Source organism: Artemia franciscana, chromosome 7, assembly GCF_032884065.1.
Source record: "Artemia franciscana chromosome 7, ASM3288406v1, whole genome shotgun sequence".
Classification (NCBI taxonomy): domain Eukaryota; kingdom Metazoa; phylum Arthropoda; class Branchiopoda; order Anostraca; family Artemiidae; genus Artemia; species Artemia franciscana.
This window is the reverse complement of record NC_088869.1, coordinates 52,743,100-52,763,839: the sequence shown is the minus strand read 5'-3', so window position 1 is coordinate 52,763,839 and position 20,740 is coordinate 52,743,100. Positions and strand designations below refer to the sequence as shown.

General features: G+C 35.0%; 1 protein-coding gene across 1 annotated transcript in view; it reads right to left on the bottom strand.

The window, feature by feature from the left end:
• LOC136029450 (general transcription and DNA repair factor IIH helicase subunit XPD-like) overlaps nt 1-20,740 on the bottom strand; it is a 69,549-nt gene that overhangs the window by 28,309 nt on the left and 20,500 nt on the right. Inside the window, exons 6-9 of the mRNA XM_065707862.1 lie at nt 17,614-17,710; nt 12,911-13,044; nt 10,691-10,859; nt 2,604-2,792 (exon numbers count right to left, since the gene is read on the bottom strand). Coding sequence (XP_065563934.1) covers nt 2,604-2,792; nt 10,691-10,859; nt 12,911-13,044; nt 17,614-17,710 — 589 coding nt within the window. The remainder of the gene's footprint in view (nt 1-2,603; nt 2,793-10,690; nt 10,860-12,910; nt 13,045-17,613; nt 17,711-20,740) is intronic.

Sequence of the window (20,740 nt, the reverse complement as noted above, 5' to 3'; positions counted from 1 at the left end):
ATTAGAGTTCATTTACATTCTGAATGCCGTGGTAGAAGCGCTTGGTCTGAGAAGGGATGATTTCCATATTAATAAATCATAGATTCAGCGAATTCGTACTGAAACTAGAAAATCAAGGGCAGAAACGATCAAATCTGACTTCCAAAACAATGTACCCGACGTAGTCATAGTCCATTGGGATGGGAAACTATTACCCGGGTTGGATGGACGATTTTCAAAAGAAGAACGCTTAGCAGTTATTGCTTCGTTTCACGGTAGAGAAAAGTTTCTTGCAGTGCCGAAAATAAAAGTTCTTCTGGAAAAAATTAAGCAAAGGCTATCTCAGCTCTCTTTGCCTGGAATCTTCTCGATAACGTACAAATAATATGCTGCGACACAACAGCTTCCAATACTGGCTGTTTCAATGGAGCTTGGGCTATTTTGGAGCAAACTCAGGAAGAGAATCGCTGCTTTTCGCCTGTCGTCATCATGTTTATGAATTAGTCCTAAAAGCTGTCTTTGAAACCAGGATTAAGCAAATTCTAGTAGCCTAGATGTTCCTATGTCCAAAAAGCCCAGAGAAAATTGAAAAACATCGATTCTAGTAAAATCGAACCATCTCTTAATTTCTTAACAGGACGTGTTGCCGAGACAGATATTCCAGTTTTGTTAATATTTCATAATGCAGAATTAGACAAAGATTTTGTAAAAGATAACTACCACGAATTAATTGACCTGTGCGTAATATTTTTGGGAGGAGACACAGAGAAAAAAACTGAAACTAAGGCCCTCCGGAGCTATGCATCAGGTACGCTGGATGGCTAGAGCAATCTATTCTTTAAAAATATATTTTCTTCAGTCACAATGCAGAATACCTGCGAAGGACAAAAAGGCTCTACAAGATGTTTGCTTATTTATCGTGATGTTGTATGTTAACCTTGGCTCGAATGCACAGTGGTAACCGAAGCACCCAACCAAGATTTGCGTTTCTTGAAGATGTTAAAAGAGTACGAAAAAGTTGACGCAATAATTTCTAAAGCCTCTATAAGCAAGTTTAGCCATCATTTGTGGTACTTATGTGAAGAGACAGTCATTCTGTCACTGTTTGATGATGAAGTTGATAGCCAAACTAAGATGAAAATGATTGCCAACTTCAACAGGGACATAATCTCAGATTTTAGCAAACGCTACGACCAATCAGAGGAAGAACTGACTCAAAAGTTGTTTGGTAGGTTAAATGGAATTTCTGTAATATTTTTTAATTATTTTTGATTTTATTATTATTACTTTTTTTTCAGATAGAACACTGGATTATTTTTATCGGAAAAGAACAAACAATTTTTTATCACGACTGACTATCGACGACAGTTTTCTAAAGGAAGATGTATCTTCATGGAACAATTATGCTACTTTTTTGGAAGCTAAAAGAAGAATAGGTTATTTGAGAGTTGTGAATGATACTGCTGACCGGGGGTTAAATTAATGCAAGATTTTAATGAGCTGACATTAATTAAACGGCTAACATAGAACAAGAACAGTTATTGCTGCGCTGTGTGCAGGAACATAGAAAATTGTATCCGGACTGTAAAAAAACTACTCAAAAAAGAAGTTACCCTGACTGATTGTTATTAATTTATATTTTTAATTAAAAATTAATGTTTATCTAATTGAATTTTTACTTTTATTCATTTATTTTATAGCAGTTATAGTGATTTTATAGCTGACCGAAATATCAGGACAAAATAACGCTTTTTACTAAACTTTGAAGCTCCGTCGGCACGTGTTGCAATAATGCTAGAAAGACAAAAAAAAATGTTTTTGAGCATCTTATAGCATTAGTAAAAAGTATAGACGGTATGCATTTTAAAATTGCAAAAAAAAAAAATTGTCATATAAGGGACACACTAGTACGTGGAATCTCCCATTCTGTAGTGTAACAACGGACTTATTTTGCCCTTTACATCTCCTGCAAATTCCAGCTTCATTTTAAAATTAAAAATCTCTAGTCTACAAGATTCCAATAATATTCGTAGCATTTTTACTGTCTCCAAATTTTCGCGGTTTCTAAGAAAAGAAAACCGGATTCTCCAAAGCCTCCTTGTAGCGTTCTTAAATAAATGAATGTTAACAAGCAATAAAAACTGTTGATTTTCGGGAAAATTTCGAAGAATAAAATTATCTTTCCGGCAAATTCTGGAAAAAAACGGGAAAATCCGAGAATACTGGAAGGACTGAATATTAGTAAGACACTAGACTGTATCAGAAAAATTCAAAAGATAATAAATTAATTAAGCAGGGCTGTATCCGGGAGGAGGGGGAGTTCGTCGTGTCTGAGCTCCCATCCCCCTTGACATTTTTGTCCGAGTCGTAAAAAGTAACAAAATTCTATATAAACAAATTTTCGAGGGCATTTCGTAAAGTATTTTTTTAACTTCTCTCAACTCCTTACTCCGCTCCCAACTCCTTGATAATTTCAACAATGGTAGAGCAACCCTAGATGACATGTCAAAAGAGGCTTAAAAACTAAGCTATTTTTGAATGAAAATAAAGAGGGAAAAAACACAGAAAACGGTTTAGCAGACAAATTTTTTTGGTAAGAAAAACAAATAGAAGGTTTTAAATACCTCAGGTACAAAGTAGGATTACCAAGATTACTTCCACCTTCCTCAGTTATTTCAATGATAATAGTAAATCCTTTAAGATATGTCGAAACAAGCGTCGCAAACTGAGCTACTTTTGCTAACGGGGAGAAATCAGCCAACTCTCGGATTTCCAAGGTTTTAAGAAGAGATGAAAGCCTTTCGGAACAAAATCTATAAGAAAAAGAAGACATAAAACTATCTATAGACGTAAATATACAAAAAAAGGCTGAGGTATCTGATATCTTTTCAGGCAAAATACTTCATAAACTTTCAAACATTTTTTTTATTCTAAATATATATTAAAAAGATAATGTAAAAAATATTTATTATATATTTTTATAATAAATATTTTTTACATATTTTTACATATCCTCATAGTAGCATAATATTTGTAGGCATGGATATATAATAAGTCGGAGGTAATAGATTAGGAACTGTCTGTGTCGGATTTCGATTCTTGTTGATAGAAGAGCATCGCTAAGAGCTGAAAACCATGTTGCGACCAAGATAGACCCAGGATTGCACAAAGCATTCATTCATAATGGAGGTCCCAGTGACTTCTTGCTATCCGGTTCTAAGCCGGCTTAAGCGCTTTGGTGTAGAATTGAAAAGATAGGTTGATCCTCGTCCAACACTGGTATCGGGGATCATTGCTTTTCCTGAGGCCAAAATAATTTCAATGATTTAAAGAACAACAAAATTGGAACTTGGTATGTTACGACGTTAAAAAGTGACTATCGTATCGACATTCTGACTGACAAATTCAGACGATTCGAGCTGGACTTATTAGGAATTTTAGAAAATCACATCCCAAGGGTAGGAAGCATCAAATTAGGTGATATAGAATTTATTTACTCAGGCAGGAAGGATGGGGTAGATAAACAGGGAGTAGAGCTCATGATGAATAAGGAATCTGCCAAGTCTTGTTTAGGCAGGGAAAACATTAATAATAGATTACTAATTGCTCATTGTATGATTAAAAAGTTCAGGGTATCTGTTATAGTAGTACATTCCCTTCTTAAACCGAGTGACGGAGATACTAGTGACTGAGATGAATTTTACTTACAGTTACAGGAGCAAAAAGACAGTGTCACAGGTAGAAATATGGTGTTTTTACTGAGAGATTTAAACACCCAGGTCAGTAGAAATAGGGCTAGATGATATTCTACCTTAGATAAATTTGATATAAGAAAAGAAAACAGCAATTATACCTTTTTGTAACAGTAATTAATAAACTATCTATTAACAAAGGAACTAAAATCATTTTTAAACAATCCTAATAAGGGGGGTTAATGCCAGGATTGCTTATCACTCAATTGGACTATCTGTCTTGGCTTTTTCAACAATTAGCCATGACTTGATGCCCAAAACTATTCGATTTCAATTCAAAAATCAGACTTCTTCAATTTTGTATGTATAACAATCTAGTTATAACCAATATGGTGTTTGGTCATAAAATGACCCATAAGTTGACATGGTATTCACTTAATGGTAACACAGCAAACCTTATTGATTATGTCATAGTAAACCAAAGACTGGCAGGGTCAAGACAAGATACTAGGGCACATAGAAGTGTTGTTATTGATATTAAAAGTAAATATCAACATCTAGTAGTGTCTAGGGTTAATTTAAAGCTGAAATTCCGGAAGGTTAACGACCTCCGGGAAGTTATGATGTTAGTAGACTCCAGGATGAGAATTTGAGAGAAACTTTCCAGGAACAGTTGAATACTAAACTTGAGAGTTTAAAACTTGACAACGTGGAAGATGGCTGGAATAATTTTAGAAAAACAATTTGCGAAGTTGCTGATCGTGTCTTAAGGAAGATAGTCAACAATGCAGCTAGGAATACTAGTGAAAAAGCTTCATGTTTAATAGGGAGGAGAAGGGGTTTGTACAAGAATTATCTGAGTGATAGAGCATATGAAAACAAAAGGAATGTAAATCAAGTGGAGAAAACATTAACTGATGAACTAAATAGGTGTGAAGTGGAGGCCATGGATAAAATCGCCGAGGATCTGGAAGATGCAGCTAGACGGCATAATAGTAAGATATTGAACTGCCATGCTAATAAATTGAGAGGGGTAGTCAATCCGGATTTGTCCTAGTTAAAAATAGGAACGGGGCCACAATTAGTGATCAGGTGATCAGTGATTAGTCATAAGTTAAAGAGACAGTTGCAGGAAAAGATGTAGAGGAAAATGAAAAAGTTTCTGATACCTTGGATGTGAAGAAAGATTTGTCTTGTGAGGAAGAATTAGCGACAGTACTAAAACGATTAAAAAATAATAAGGCTCCAGATGCTGGTAGTGTGGTAAATGAGTTTCTTAAATATGGTGGCTCTGACGTTAGAAATAAGTTACTGAAGATTACGAATATGATTTTTTTTTAAGGGGAAATACATAACAATTTTAAGAGTGATTTTAATTATACCACTGTATAAGAAAGGTGATAAGAGTGAGAGTCGTAATTATCAAGGCATTAGTCTGGTCTCTGTAGGTAGCATATTACTCAGTAATAAGATACTTTTTAGACTGAGACATGCTGTAGACAAAGTTTTAAGAGAAGAACAATGTGGTTTTAGAAAAGGTAGAGGATATGTCAACCAAATTTTCACTCTTAGGTAAGTAACTAAGAAATGCCTTAGTTGTCAAACACCTTTGGTCCTCAGTTTTATTGATCACGAGCAAGCGTTGTGGTGATAATTTAGGCATCCTAGATGAAAGTGTGAGCAAAATGAATGAACTTTTAGAGGTTTTGTGAGTTCAGGGTGCTAAAATATGTTTGAATATTAATGTTAAGAAGACCAAGTCACTAAGGTTAGGAATAAGTTAAGATGGAAAGATGACGTTGGGTAACCAAAAGATTGATCAGGTGGGCAGCTTCACTTACCTTGGTAATATTATTAGTAAAGATGGTCGGAACAGTGAAGATGTTAAAAGTAGAATAGGCAAGGCTCAAGGTGTTTTTTTTTTTTCACAGCTAAATAAAGTTTGGAAGAATAAAAAGATAAGTCTGCAAACCAAAATTAGAATATTGGAAGGTACAGTGATGACAGTGGTCAAATATGGCTCTGAAGCATGGTCGCCCCGATAAGCAAATGAAGATTTGCTAGGTATTTTCCAGAGAAATCGCCTACGGATTTTTCTGGGTACCCGTCTGACTGACAGTATTTCAGATAATAGGTTGTACGAAAAATATGGTTCAATCCCACTTTCTATAATGAAAGAAAGGTTGAGATGGCTAGGGCACATTCTGCGGATGAAGGATGACGGATTGCCAAAGATTGTCCTTTCTGGCCAGCCATCTAGGGCTAAACAGAAAGCAATTCGTCCTCGTCTGGGGTGGGAGAATGTCATAAAGAAAAATTTAAAGGAAATAGGAACTTCCTAGGAGGGTCTAAAGAGGAAGACTTTGAATAGATTGGGATGGAGGAGGAGCCTGCGCTACTGTCTAACCTCGGGCGGCTTGGTGCTGCGGAGGGTTGTTAGTAGTAGTAGTATCCTATAGGCCAAGAGTATATATACATACAAGAAAGACAAGGCCAAGATTTTAAAAGCGAAAAATAAATACATTGTACAGTGAAAAAAAGGAACAAAAGAGGAAAGACGACAATAGTTACAAGTTTGGAAGAGAAGAAATATAAATTTTCTGTACAATTTACACAAGACAAAATGTATTATTTTTATACATTTTATCCATCAAACCATATTAATTTTTTATCCATCAAACCATATGATGGATAAAAAAATATGTAAAACAAATGATGATATAACCAATATTCTAAAACCTGAAAAAAATATGAATAGGACCGTAAGAGAAGAAACATCCGGGGGTGGGGGATTAGACAGTAACTCCAAGAGCGATTAAAAAGAGATGGAAAATTTTATATAGGTGATATTTAGAATTTTTTAAAAGATATGAAAGAATAGTACCATAAAAAAAGAAACATCAGACAGTCAGAGGACAGTAGTTGCTATGGCGATTTAAGGAGAATAAGTGTTTCCAAAGAAAATCTATAAATAGGATAAACTTGATCTATAAGTCTATCTATAGCCTAGAAACATAATGTACAAGTATAAATAATAATTGTGACAAGCTTACAGCTAAGAAGGGAAAGTGCAGAAGTATAGAATATGGAACGAATAGCCTAGAACCCTTGAGTGCAAATAATATAAAAGTATAGAGTAGTACGGAGTACGTAGTATATACTAATAAAAGCAAACAGCATAGAACAAAGTAAAGAAGCAACCACAAAAGAAGCAAAAGTACAGCAAGTATAGAAACCCAAAGTGCGTTTGGAGAGGCCTGTAAGTTATGAAATTTGCCTTTTATTTACGAATAGAATTTGTTACTGGGAAGTATACAGACATTTTTCGTCGGGAGGGGATTTAGTGCTTGGGGTGGATTTCCATAGGGAGAATCTTCCTTGGGGGGAAATATCCGGGGGGTAAATTTTCCAGGAGAAATTTTACACTAGGGGTATTTGATTGAATTCCTGTGCGAAATTCTTTTTCATTGTCTTGCATTATCTTTGCCAACCAAATTTTGCATGTGGAGAGGTTCCAGGGGAATTATCTGGGGACTATTTTCCGCGCATTGTGATTTCTGGGAAAAATATTTCCACGGAAAGGGGCGTTCGATTACCACGGAGAGTAATCGAGAAACCGATTCGAGATTCAATCCTTTTTCAAATGAAACCATGCCAAGGAGAATATTTTACGCTGAATCGTCCGCAATAAATTTTACAGGGAGTGGGATTTTAAGCGCGGATGAAACTGTACTGAGGGATTTTGACAGGCAGGGGGAGGGGGGTACTTCACGTTGGAAGAAATTTCCATGGGGGAGTTTCCCATGAGAAGGGGAGAGGGTATATTTCATGGAGGGTGAACCAGATCTACCGGCATTATTTGAAAAACGATCAGAAATTAAATCTTTAAAATCAAGTTTTTTTTAAGTGAAAGTAAGAAGAAACATTAAAACTCAAAACGAACAGAAATTATTCCATATATGAAGGGTTGCTCCCTCCAATACCTTGCTCTTCACTCTAAAGCTGTTAGTACTTTTGAAAAAGCTTCCTATTCTAATTAAACGGCCCTGTGTTTCAGTAGCCGTTCTTAAAAAATTGAGGAAGACAGTCAAACTTTAGCGTAAGGAGCAAGGTGTTGAGGAGGCGGTAACCCTTCATATACGAATTTCTGTTCGTTTCGAGTTTTAATGATTCTCCTCACTTTCGGTTAAAAAGGCCTTGTTTTTATTATTTAATCCAATGAAACGACGCATCTAGAATTAGTAAAAAGTATGTCATATTTTCACACAAATAGATAATTCAATTAGTTTACACATGAGAATTTGGAAAGGAATGATTTATTGAGGCCAGTACTTTAATTTAAAAATGATTTAAATATTGTACATTACAAACATTATGAGTTGAATTCAGCATGTTGATTTTTTATATTTTAAAATTCTTGTACTAAAAGGGCTCCCCTTTTTGGGCCTTTCCTTGTTGTTACGTTAATTTGATTCTTTACGGTAAAACTTAAATAAACAAATGAAATAGAAAGCAACCTCTCAAGACATATTTAGCAGGCAGCATTTTATTCAATAAACAATGAACGACACAGTGAAGAATCAGTACCTCAGGGATTTTCTGTCAATAACGACTAAGTTTTCTGAGTTCTTTCATTTGTCAATAAATTTACAACACAATCAACTAAAACATAACCTCCCGCGTAAGGTTTCGTGGCCAGGAAGGAAAAGGGGAAAAAAATAATACCAACAAAGAATTATAAACAAAATCTAGAATCGAGTCACCCACCTTAACAATCCCCTAAATCACAACCTAGGCAGGGAGGTATCGAATAATCTCACCGACTCCATTAAACATCCAACCTAACCCAGAGAAATCAACTCTAAGGAAATACGGTAAAAAACTTATTCTAAGCAAACTTAATCAAACGAGTGACAGCTTCATGCAGCCACTGCAAGCGTGTTGCATATAATATTCCAACTGTCAGAGGCTTGAAGCAAGTCCGTATTGACGGAGTAAGAGCAATCTGTAGGTCGTTGTAAGTGCGGAGACAATATGTCGATTGATCAGAAACTAAAGACATATTACTACATAGAGAAGCAGGACGATAAACATACAACTTTAAAAAAGTGAAAGAAGCACAAGATAGAAAATAAAAAGATTTCAAATCAAGCTTTAAAGATTTAAGTAAGGAACGGTTTGTTATTGTTTAATCATGAAGTTTTGAAAGTGGCCTAAGTGACGAGGGGAAAGTTGACGTTCAAATAACTGAACAATATGAACACAAGACTGAGCTAGGCTGCAGAAAGGGATTCTCAGAATAAACCCTTTAAATATATGTTATAGTTTTTTAAGGACCCCAAGGCTCCTGGAGACTTTCAGTTTGTATCGGTCAACTAGGTGCTTAAAAGACAAATTTGTATGTAGTTTTTTGGCAAATAAATATATATCTCTCTCATCAAGCAAGATGTCAAGGGACGCCTTTGCAAAAAGCGAGAAACCTTCCGAAGCCAAGCAATCTTAGTCAAAATCACACCATCAGATTTAACACATCTGAGAACCTTACTGCAGACGTCTCAAACTTCTATCAACACAAATGTGGAAAAATCCATTTTTTTGTCAGATGAAAGATCATGGATGCATGTTTATTTGTTTTATTTTGTCTTCCCCACGAGTAACCATATCGAATCAAGGTCTTAGAAGATCAAGACAGGGCTCATTCTAACAAAAACCAAAAGGTCTAGTACCCTTTTAAAATGCCCAAAAAGATTGAAGAGCAACTAGCCGCCCTCCCACTCTCATTTTCCACCAGAGACATCCGATCGCAATTTTGACATACAGTCCAGTAAAACTACGAAAAACGGACAAACCTCAGCAATTGAGCAACAAAAATATTTTGGGCACCCAAATGTTCAGAAAAATTTCCTTAGGTACATATCCAAAATTGGCCGTGCAGATACTCTTTTTTTTTTAGGGAAAAGAAGGGAATGAGGGAGGGATTCCCAAATATAAATTTCTGCAATTTTTCTGGATTGAAAGGTCGTTTCATCCTGGAAGACCGAAAATGATATCATAATTGGAAAATTTCATTACTTAGTACCAAAATTTCCACCCAAGCAAGGTCAGGAGGGGATGAAAAATCAAAATTTTTATTTATGCACCATTTGGTAGATTGAAACATCGTTTTCTATTTATTCAAGTCAGGAGAGGCCGAAAATAACATCATGATTAAAAAATTTCGATACTTAATACCCAATTTCCACCCAAGGCCAGGTCAAAAGTGGTAAAGTTATACAATTTGCCAATTGTTAACATATAGCATTTGTTATTGGAAAACGTATGGATTTTAAGGGAGGATTTTCCATGGGAAGAATTTTTCAAAGGGAGAGAAATTTCCACAGGAAACTTTCAAGGGGAAGTTTTTAACAGGGGGAGGGAAGGGGGTTTACTGGCATTGTACGAAACATGGTCAGAAATTATATGAAAAAAAAAAATTTTTCAAACGAAAGCATAAAATTTAAAACAATATAAAATTTAACATAAACGGAAACTATTCCACATGAGCACGGCGACTCCTTCCTCGACCCTTTCTCTTTACGCTAAAGTTTGATTTTTGTCACAAGTCTTTAAGAAAATACACTCAAACACAAGCGCCGTTGAATTTGAAGTTTTTTTAAACTTTAAGACCTTAGCGTAAAAAGCGAGAGTTGAGGAAAGGATAGCCCCCTTATATACGGTATAAAACCTGATTGTTTTAAGCAGCAATGTTAACGTACTACCAGTTAGAAAAAAAAATGTTTTTTTTTATATTCGATAAGAATAACATAGTAAAGAATCAGTACCTCAGATGTTTTCTGTCAATATCGACTTTTTAATGAATATCTACAAGAAAGCCTTTTTCGACCTTTCTTTGTAGTTACGTTTTATAGTTATATAGCGGTAAATCTTGAACAGAAAAATGAAAATATAAAGCAGCCTCTCAGACAAACTTAGTAACTAACAGTTTATTTAATAAGAGTAACATAGTAATGAATCAGTACCTCAGAGGTTTTCTGTCAATATCGACTTTTTGTTGAATATCTAGTAGAAAGCTTGGTGGCGACTCCATAACTACATGCTGAATGTTCAGTCTCATTATCAAATAGTCAACAAAACGCCTCATGAAGTTAATAAAGCTATCTGCTTTTCTGATAGTACCAGGAACAGCCTCTGAAACAAAAATCAGAGCCTTTGAATGCTAGAGCAACATACTATCCAACATAATTCCAGAAAAAACTTTGTCACAATAAGATAATAATTTTTGAGGAAAACTAACTTTGATGAATTAGCTTGCTAAAACTTCATTTAAATAGAATAAAAAAAGAAGATAAAAAAAATTGTCCAGAGAATCTGACCTGTAAGGGACTAAAAATACTAACAACATCAACAAAAACAATTCAAACGAAATAAAAGCAAAATGAAGAAAAGGAGAGAGGAAAAAAAGGAACTTAACCTACTCAGACACCCAGACAACAACAAAAAAAGAAAGAAAGAAAGAATCACAACATAAACACATTACCAGACATCCCGAAAAGTTAAAAAAGAAAAATAAACAACTAGACGGTTGGGAATAACACACCAAATTCATCAGCTTTAAAACAATGAAATTTTAACAATTTCCAGAATTCCTGCAGAAAAATCCACAACTTTGGCTCACTGAGCAGAATTTCCCAAATTGGAGGCCCCCGGGCTTCACACGGGTTCCGGCACTTGTCACACGGCAGGCTTGTATACATTTGACTCTTTAATTACGCAGAAGCATACTCGTTACATTAATCATTAATTTTAAGTCATGAGGTGTCAAATCAGCAATTTCAATTGAATTAAGAAATTCCGGCGTGAATTCAATTCCTTCTTCCTTTTAATGCATCAAAGAATCGTCCGTTTTATAGGATTTGTTTTCTCTTGGGGCTTGTTGTGACATAATCATCTGTTGCATATATTCTAACCCCAGACTTCTTTGTCCATTATTTTCGTTTGGGATTTGTTGTTATGCTTATTGTCATATGTCTTCTAGCCACATACCTCGTTTGAAATTCATTTTCGTGCATCTTGGGCCTTATCTGTTCAGATTCATTCAAAATCATGTAAATTTGCATGACATCATGGGGCGTCATGTTTCCATTGCAGATTCGTTCGATTTTCCCGTTTTTTCCCCAGTGTTTATATTTTTGCTTTAATTGCGCTGCTACATAATTTAGCAACAGCCAGGAACTGTTCCAATGCCTACGTCCTCTGACATAATTGCTGTTTTATTCTTATGTTTTAATTCATACGGTGGTAAAACAGTAATTTCAGTTAGATTAAAAAATTCTGGCAAGAATTAAATTCCTCCTTCATGTTTATCCTTTACAAATTCTAAACTAACACTTTCCTTAATCCATTATAATTTCTGAAGTTATTATCTAAATTACGCAACATCATAATTATCATGATATTCTTTAGTTGTAGGTAATATTTTCGTTTAGAATTCAATGTAATTTTTGCTTTTTCTTGTTCTTTGCCTATTTCTTTAGCTGTTCGGAGTCATTTGTTTTCTTGTGTAATTTTGCACGCATCATAACTTACGACTAACACGTTCCTTCATTCCATGTAATTTTGTTTCGTCTTCTAACGGCGAATTTCGCTGTGCAATATTTTCGTTTGCAATTCAGTGTAATTTTTCTTGTTTCTTGTTCCATACCTTTTTCTTTAGCTGTTCAGAATCATTTGTAATCTTTTTTAAATTGCACGCGTCATAGATACTAAAAACGACACCATTTTGTCTGAAGGGGGGGGGGGGGTAACTATGACGTCACTCATATGAACTTTTTTCTAAAACTAAGGCTTTATACAAATTTTACCAAGGACCTATCTGGATCATTTTTTTCAGACCAAATAATCCCAGGGAGCAAATTTTCAAAAAAAAAAAAAAAAAAAAAAAAAAAAAAAAAAAAAAAAAAAAAAAAAATTGGAGCCGTTTTTAAGAAAAAATTCATGCATCAAACACATACACAGTTGCTCGTTTAAAGACATAAAAAGACAAGATCTATTTCTTTTTCTCGAGTTTACATTTAGAATTCGCTAGGGTTATTATTGATTATCGATACATATTTTTTTCATAAATGTAACTAGTTTATTTCCTAAGGCTAATTCCGGTTGCGTAATCATGGCGGGGGACTTGGCTAAATTTTTTAAATATTTTGGAACATACGGGGTTGCAATTACCAGACTTACGTTACCTTCTAAAACGTCATTGGGAAGTGCAGGATTTGCAAGTATTACATCAGCCTCACGCCGAACTGAAGCTTCCCGGAGACCTTCAACTAAACGCTGATACTCGTTTTGTATTCGCTCCATATCTGTTTCTCTTATTCTATAAAAAGAATGAGTATTAATTGCATTAATAATTCATCTTTAATCCGAAACGTCTATATAAATCAATTCCACAGTTATACAAACGTTCAGTCTCAGGGAAAGGAGATCAGAGAGGTTTTTCAGGAGATCGGGGAGCAAAAATGTCAAAAAAATATGTGTTTTTAGGCCACTATTCTTCACTTTTTCACTCAAGCCACTTTCAGGTGGGGACTCTCCTTCCTTTCTTCCCCAGTTTACATGACATATAGATTGATGCACTAGCCTATCCTGATATATGATGGATATGCTTATATTGATAAGTGCACAGAGAACCCCTTTGAGGGCGAGGGGTATTGCAATTTTTTATAGGAGGAAGAGGGGGAGTGGGGGTCAAAACGCGAAACGTGAATTTTTAGAACAGTGTTCATCTAATTTTTTCCACCCGCCTCCCTGTGTTGAACATCACGGTATAGAATCACCCTATCCCTCATTCTTTGCACGTATGGTTATACATTGACTACTTTGATATTAAAAATCTGCCAAAATAGAAGCGTCAACTTCAAGCATGGGCTTCAACCTCTAGCAAATTCGACATGAGGTCGTTCATATTATGCTGAGTTTCCAAAATGAACATACTTTTCAACACTTATCTGAAGACTGTTTCAAAAAATCTAAATGCTTTGAGATAAAATTTCCAGTGCTTGCAATCCGCTATAAGAGGTTAGCCTACACAAAGCTAATTTAATAGCACCTATGGGTCTATAATTTTTTCGTTTTAAACCCCCCGTATTTGCCAAAGTTTCCTTACACTTTTTATCATTCCCTGAGGCCTGGACTCCTCGCCAACCGGCAGTAGCCGTTCCCAAACTACAGTCGATCACCTTGCAGCACTTGAGATATGAAAAGGTTTTGTTCGTTTCTTTTGAAGGATTAAATAAAAATAAAAAAATTATACAACTGAAAGTAAGGAGCAAAATTAAACTTACCTTAGACCTTAGTTTGTCTTGTGCCTCCAGAGGAACCCAGGGCATCCACAAAAAGTCTCCAGTCATCTCGGAGATGTGCTGCAGCTAGTACGTCTTCCCATTCGGCCTGTAGGGACGTATCTTCTGGACGTTTCTGTATATTTGACAAGTCTCTTCTGTGTGAACGTCTTTGGGTGTTTCTACCCAAAGACGCCTCGTCTTTTTGATCCTTCTAGTTGCCAGAAGAGGATGGAGTTGGGCAAGCGATTTCTGCCCATCCTGATGACATGCCCATGATAACGCCACCTACGTTGACGGATAACGTCTGTTATTAAAGGTAGCTGGAACTGTTGTCCGATGGTGTCATTTTTTAATCTCTGGGTCCAGTTTATATTTAGAATTCTTCTGAGGCAAGTATTTTTGAATGATCGTTTTTTTTTCTCTTATTGCTGATTGTGGTGCCAGGTCTAAGATCCGTAAAGCAGTACTGACAGAACATCACTTCGGAACAGTCGTAGCCTCAAAGAGTATTTTTTAGATTTCCAAACTCGTCTAAGATGGTTAAACGCCCCATGTGCTTGTCCCAGCTTAGGTTGGCCTTTTCTTGCGTTTGAGCCAGTGTTTTCAACTGTACTGCCCAGGTACCTAAACTCAACCACCAGCTCTATTCGGTCATCTCCACACCTAATATCAAGAGGAGATCCACTGGTGACTATGCTTTTTGTTTCATTTATGTTTATGTTTAGTCAAAACTGTTCTGCTGCATTTTCAACGCAATCTATGAAAGTCTTCAATCTCAGTTTGCAAGTTTCAAGAAGGCTTATGTCGTCAGCAAAATCGTGATCTCCAAGTCTGAACGGCTCACCAATATAAATCCCATATCCCTCACATTTACTAAGGATGATTTAACAACAAGGATGGACAGTAGAGGAGAGAGGACATATCCCTAATTTACTCCTGTCACTATTTTAAAATATTTGATATCCCCTTTTCCAGTTTGTCAGAGCATTCTGTATCTTTATAGAAAGCGATGATAAGTTTAATGATTTTTTCCGATATGGAGTAATGTGAAAGTATTTGCCTGAATGTTACTCTATCTACTGAGTCAAAAGCTGGTTTTTATTCTCTTGATGATTACGAGAGAGAACAACTTTCCTCGGAATAAAAGGAGGCAGATACCACGTCAGTTTAAAATTAAAACTTAAATGAGCAGAAATTGCTATGGGGGGTCAATACCTTGCTCTTCGTGCTAAAGTTTCTTAGTACTTTTGCTTCTTGTTGTTCAAAATGAAGTGAAAAGAATTTTGTATAGAAATTCTGGCAAATTCCTCCAGTGTAAAATTTTCCCAGAACATTTCTCTCTCCGAAAACTTCCTCTCCACAGAAAATTATCCCTGCGGAAAATACCTCCTAGCATAAAATTCACTCTCTTCCCAGACGAAGAACGCATGCATAATTCCTAATAACAAGCACTGTACGTAAACAAAGGACAAATTTCTGTTCGATACGATCACCTCTGGAGAAAACAAACAAACAAACAAAACAAAACGCATCCATTTCGCTTGAAAAAAAAATGCAAAATTCCACATTTTTGAAGATGGGAGCTTGAAACCTCTACAGTATGGTTCGCTGATACTATGAAATCTATTACGTGATTTTCATTAGGATTCCTAGCTTTAAGAGGGTGTTACCCTCCTAAATCTATAAGCTTTTCCATGTTAGATACACAGTTAAATTGTCAGTTTCTATCAGATCTCAATTTCCTAGATGACTATATATCAATATTCTAAATTCTGCAAGTAATTCCTCTTCCATGATACGTTCAAGAGTTGTAAAGTTGACTGGTTAAAATTAGGACAATTCCTATCATATTTCAGATTTCCGTGTCCTAGGTTAACTGGTTATAAGCGACCAAGTAAGATTGACTGAGTCAGTTCTGACTCTGTTTCTGTCATCGTCGTATGTACATTTACTGTTCCAACTGCATTATATGTATATATAAACATTTTATACTCTACACATAAACTTTATAAACGTTTGAGACGCTAGACGTCTTCCAACGGTCAAACACCATATTGTAGGCTAACGTAACCATAAGACTCCAAAGAAGAGAACACAGAGGAAGATCACACTTTACAAGTCTATTTATAAAGGTAAAGGATGCGATACTAGACCCTTAAGGTCTGAACCGGCGGTACTGATCTCCGTCTCGAGGCCTTTCTAGGCTATTTGTAATCAGCATAATAATAAGGCGATTCTTTTGATGTGTCAATTGATGTTTTTAGTTTCGGTTACTATTGAGCCGTGTTACTCTTTACTTACTGTTCGTTACCACGAACTATTTGAAAAAAAAGGAAACATATCAAGACATCCCAAGCGAAAAACTCATTTTCCTTAGCGATTGCGATGGGGGACAGTAATTCCCCTAAAGAAGTTTTAGGCTGCCGTGATTTCAATGGTACAATTCTCGTTTCGAGTCGACATTATTTTTGTTGTGTCTCAGGTTTTTTTTCAAATTCCCACTAATTTGTTCACGTAATACACTATTACTATTGAGACAAATTAAAATAATAGTCACTATTCCTGAATTACCTTTAGCTGGCAATTTTCCTCACTTAACAGTCTTTTTTTAAGCATTCTTAAACTTCAGTTACTATGGGTTGGAGTTCGTTCTTGACTATGTTGCTTTGACTCAGCAATCATGATGTTGTAATTCTATAGTATGAGTGTGATTACGTCGTGTAGTTTCTTAACTTGTTTGAATTTAAAATTGAATCGATTTTGTAGATATAAAGGATTGTAAATTTTACTTTGTTTGTCATTGCCATATTTTAGTGTTGTGACGATTTTTTTTTAGTATATTGCCGGTTTTATGAGTTTATTCAAATAAAACGATTTGATTTGTATCAAATTGTTTTGTATGAAACTGCCTTTGTTTCTGATTTTTAAAATAAAAATTGTTGTACATAATTGTTTTGAAAAAATTCTGGCTTATATCAAAGACAGAATTTAACATTCATATTGCTAAATGAAAACCCAGATTACATCAAACTCGTTAAATGCAAATAAAAAACTTTCAGAGGATTATAAAACTCAAAATCACAAATAAGTGCATTCTTAGGCATTACGATATTTCGATTTTTCGACTTTTAAGGAAATGTTATGCCATATGGAAATTATGCCATAATTGTCTATCAGCTCTAACTTTTTTTTAAAGTAATTTTATAAGTTTGAGGCTCTTTCTCAATGACCATGCATTATATTATTTAATCCCCCCAAAAATATTAAGATCAACTTGACTTAAAGCTCTTGCTCAGCAGCATCACCAGTGTAGAGGGAACCAGACGTCAGTGCCTTTAGTCGTCGTCCAGGGTGGCCTGTTTTGGGCGAGGGTAGGAGCTTTACTGGGGTCAATGCCCCCGCGCTGTGAGTAGATTGCGGATTATATTCGCCCGACTCATACGCGGTCAATCTCTGGGGCGTTTCCATCCATCTGCGGTTGGATCGAAGTCAAACATAAGTCAGGCAGGTGTTTCAGTGGGTAGGCGAAGTAAATGAACAGACCAATACAGCGAGCGGGACTCGAGCTGTTAAGATAAAGGTAATAAATAAATATGACTTACTCTCTGACGGCCCTTTCAAGAATTGAGATACTGTGGGAGCATCGATCAAGCATCCTCCGAGTGATCTTCACCGACATGTTGTCAATACAAACGTTGTCTATTGAAAAACGAAAAGTATATAGACTGAAATTAATTAGGCAACGCGAATTCTGATTTCATAAATCGATTAAAAACTTAACACGATGTCGTTATAAAGGCCCGAAGTTTTAAAGCGATATTATAAATCAGTTATTGTCTTTAATGAAGGTAAACCCCTTTATTTCACTCGGTGTCACAAAGTTACCCTTGAGAAAAGGAGAACCAAAATTTGCTGAAGTTCCGCCATCAGTATTTTTCATAACCGCTGGAGAAAGTCACTTTTCCCTAGTCATTGACACTCTGAGGTAACTTATAAGAGCGTAGCGAGTCCTCTTTGTATTTCTTTAAGCTTTATAATTATCTTTTCTACAGAACTTGAGATCAGACACTTATTACTACATCGATTATGTATATTAAACAGGTTGTACTTTATTATTAGACTGAAAACATGCAGAGAAACACCAAACGCCAGTTGGTAATTTTGTCGACACTGGCATCAGTTTTAATTCTTGGTACTTACCCGTATTCATTGTTCTGAACTCCAAATTTTATCCTTTTAACGAGTTTTATCGTAACGAGCCTTAGTGCACTGAAACCCTATTCAGTTTTTCCAAAACGCAAATACATTGTACATACAGAAAATAATACAGGAAACATTCTACATTTTTTTTTCTTTTTTTTATGTCAGAAATGAGTAAGACTCTGGATAGTCTAGAAATTCCATTTTTAGCAAAACTCTAAATTCAAAATAGTAACGTATACCTAATGCACAAAGCTATTTCGGAAATCTATATTATTCCGACATAGCAGATGATTATACCAAATGATATAGAATTATTTACCAACAAGAAATTTTCACTGCTGAATTACCGCGATTGGACCGGTAATTTATTGAGTAGCGTGATATGAACGTGCTTTTAATTAGCTGACGGTGATAACCTCGCTTGCCCTTCTAAACTTATTGCCTTTCTTGGCAGGCGAATGGCGAATAGTGTTTGTTTTCTTTTTCTAATAAATGTATATCTCATATCTCATTCAAATTTGAAAGTCGATATGTGGACTCTCTCTGAAGACTTACATTATAGAGATGATTCGAACCCCGTAGATGAAAATATTATCGAAACGAATGATTTTGTTGAGATTTTGAGAGTACAGGGTGCAAGACAGGCTTGATAATTACTGTTTACACGACTAAGTCACTCAGACTAAGAATAAATGACGATGGAGAGGTGATGTTGGGTAACGATAGGATTAATCAAGTGAAAAGCTTCCCTTACCTGGGTACTATTATTAGTAAAGATGGTGGGTGTAGTGAAGACCTAAAATGTAGAATAGCCAAAGCCAAGGATGTTTTTTTCACAGTTGAAAAAAGTTTGGAGGAATATGAAGATAAGTCTGCAAATCCAGATTAGTATGTTGAAACTTAGTAAAGAGGAATATAGTTTAGCTAATCTTGGGTAGGATTATTACTAAAGATTTTGGATGCAGCGAAGAAGTTAGATATAGAATAACCAAGGCCCAGGATACTTTTCAAAGATGAAAAAAAACTTTGAGACAATAAGAATAAAAGTCTGCAGACAGCAAGATTAGAATATTGGAAGCTACAGTGATAGCAGCAGTCAGATATGGTTCTAAAACCAAACTTGGGTGTTTCGGAAAATAGAGGACATTTTTACATTGTATTTCAGTGTTGGGGTGCTCTTGCACCAAATGTTTTATAGATATCTATAAGCGTAATTAATTTTATCATAATTGTTCGACTGAAGCCATGATCGTTTTTAAACTATGTTCGAATTAATTTCGATCTAAGCCATAGTAAACAACGGGAACGAGTCATGCAACCAGACACGTAGGGTTCCCAACTGGGAATTCGCTTCCATCCGATAGGATGGAAGCTTAAATAGTACCAAAACTTAAAAATCGTATAAAAATGTTTTTTTTTTTAGGAATTTGGTAATGTTAAAGTTTAGGAAGAAGGTCTTTTTATCTGACATAATTATCTTCATTTTTTATATTCCATTTGTATTTACTTTTATTTCTATATTTTATGTATGTGTTTGTTTTCCTTTTATTAGTATTTTTCTTCTTTATTATTGTTATGGCTACCCCCCTTTTGACACATTAATTTACCCCTTTCGGTACATCTCTATTGGTTGATATGGATTCATAATAAGATGGATTAGCATGAAGGATAGTCAACCGGTCACTTCTACAAGTATTTTTTCCAAATCATGGTAACTTTTTGTCAGATTGAAACTATTTTTTTTTTTTATTAAATTGCTTGAACTTAAAACTGGAATCAAAAGATTGAAATGACTAGGACACATTTTACAGATAAAGCCTGACTGATTAACAGACATCATTCTTTTCAGCCATCCATTTAGGGGCAAAACGAAAACAGTTTGTTTTATATATATATATATATATATATATATATATATATATATATATATATATATATATATATATATAGATATATATATATATATTATATATATATGTATATATATATATATATATATATATATATATATATATATATATATATATATATATATATATATATATATATATATATAGATAGATAGATAGATAGATAGATAGATAAGTGTATTTCAAAAACCCGTGGGCCATATACACACAACATATAAATAAATAACAAACAAGCAAGGAAATTAACAACAGTACGAACACGCACAAAAAACAGAATTAAACGCAAAAAGTACCAAATCTAACTACAAAAGAAATTAATCATATAAAACTTTTTCTTCTTATTAAAGATTTTTCTATATATACTCCAACTCGAAATATTGTGGTTGGGTTACTATTTTGTAGAATACCCGGAAGCATCAAATTAATACCATGCAAATAAATTTCCCGTAAATCCAAGAGCACCGGGCATTTCCAGAGAAAATGATCCAAGTCTTCATCATCATCTTTACAAAGAGGACAAAGATACCGCCTATCAGGACCAACTATCATTTTATTTTTGTCGAACGTTTTTTGCCTGTTCTGGATTGGAAGACAATTTGCCCTAAGCTGAATCCAA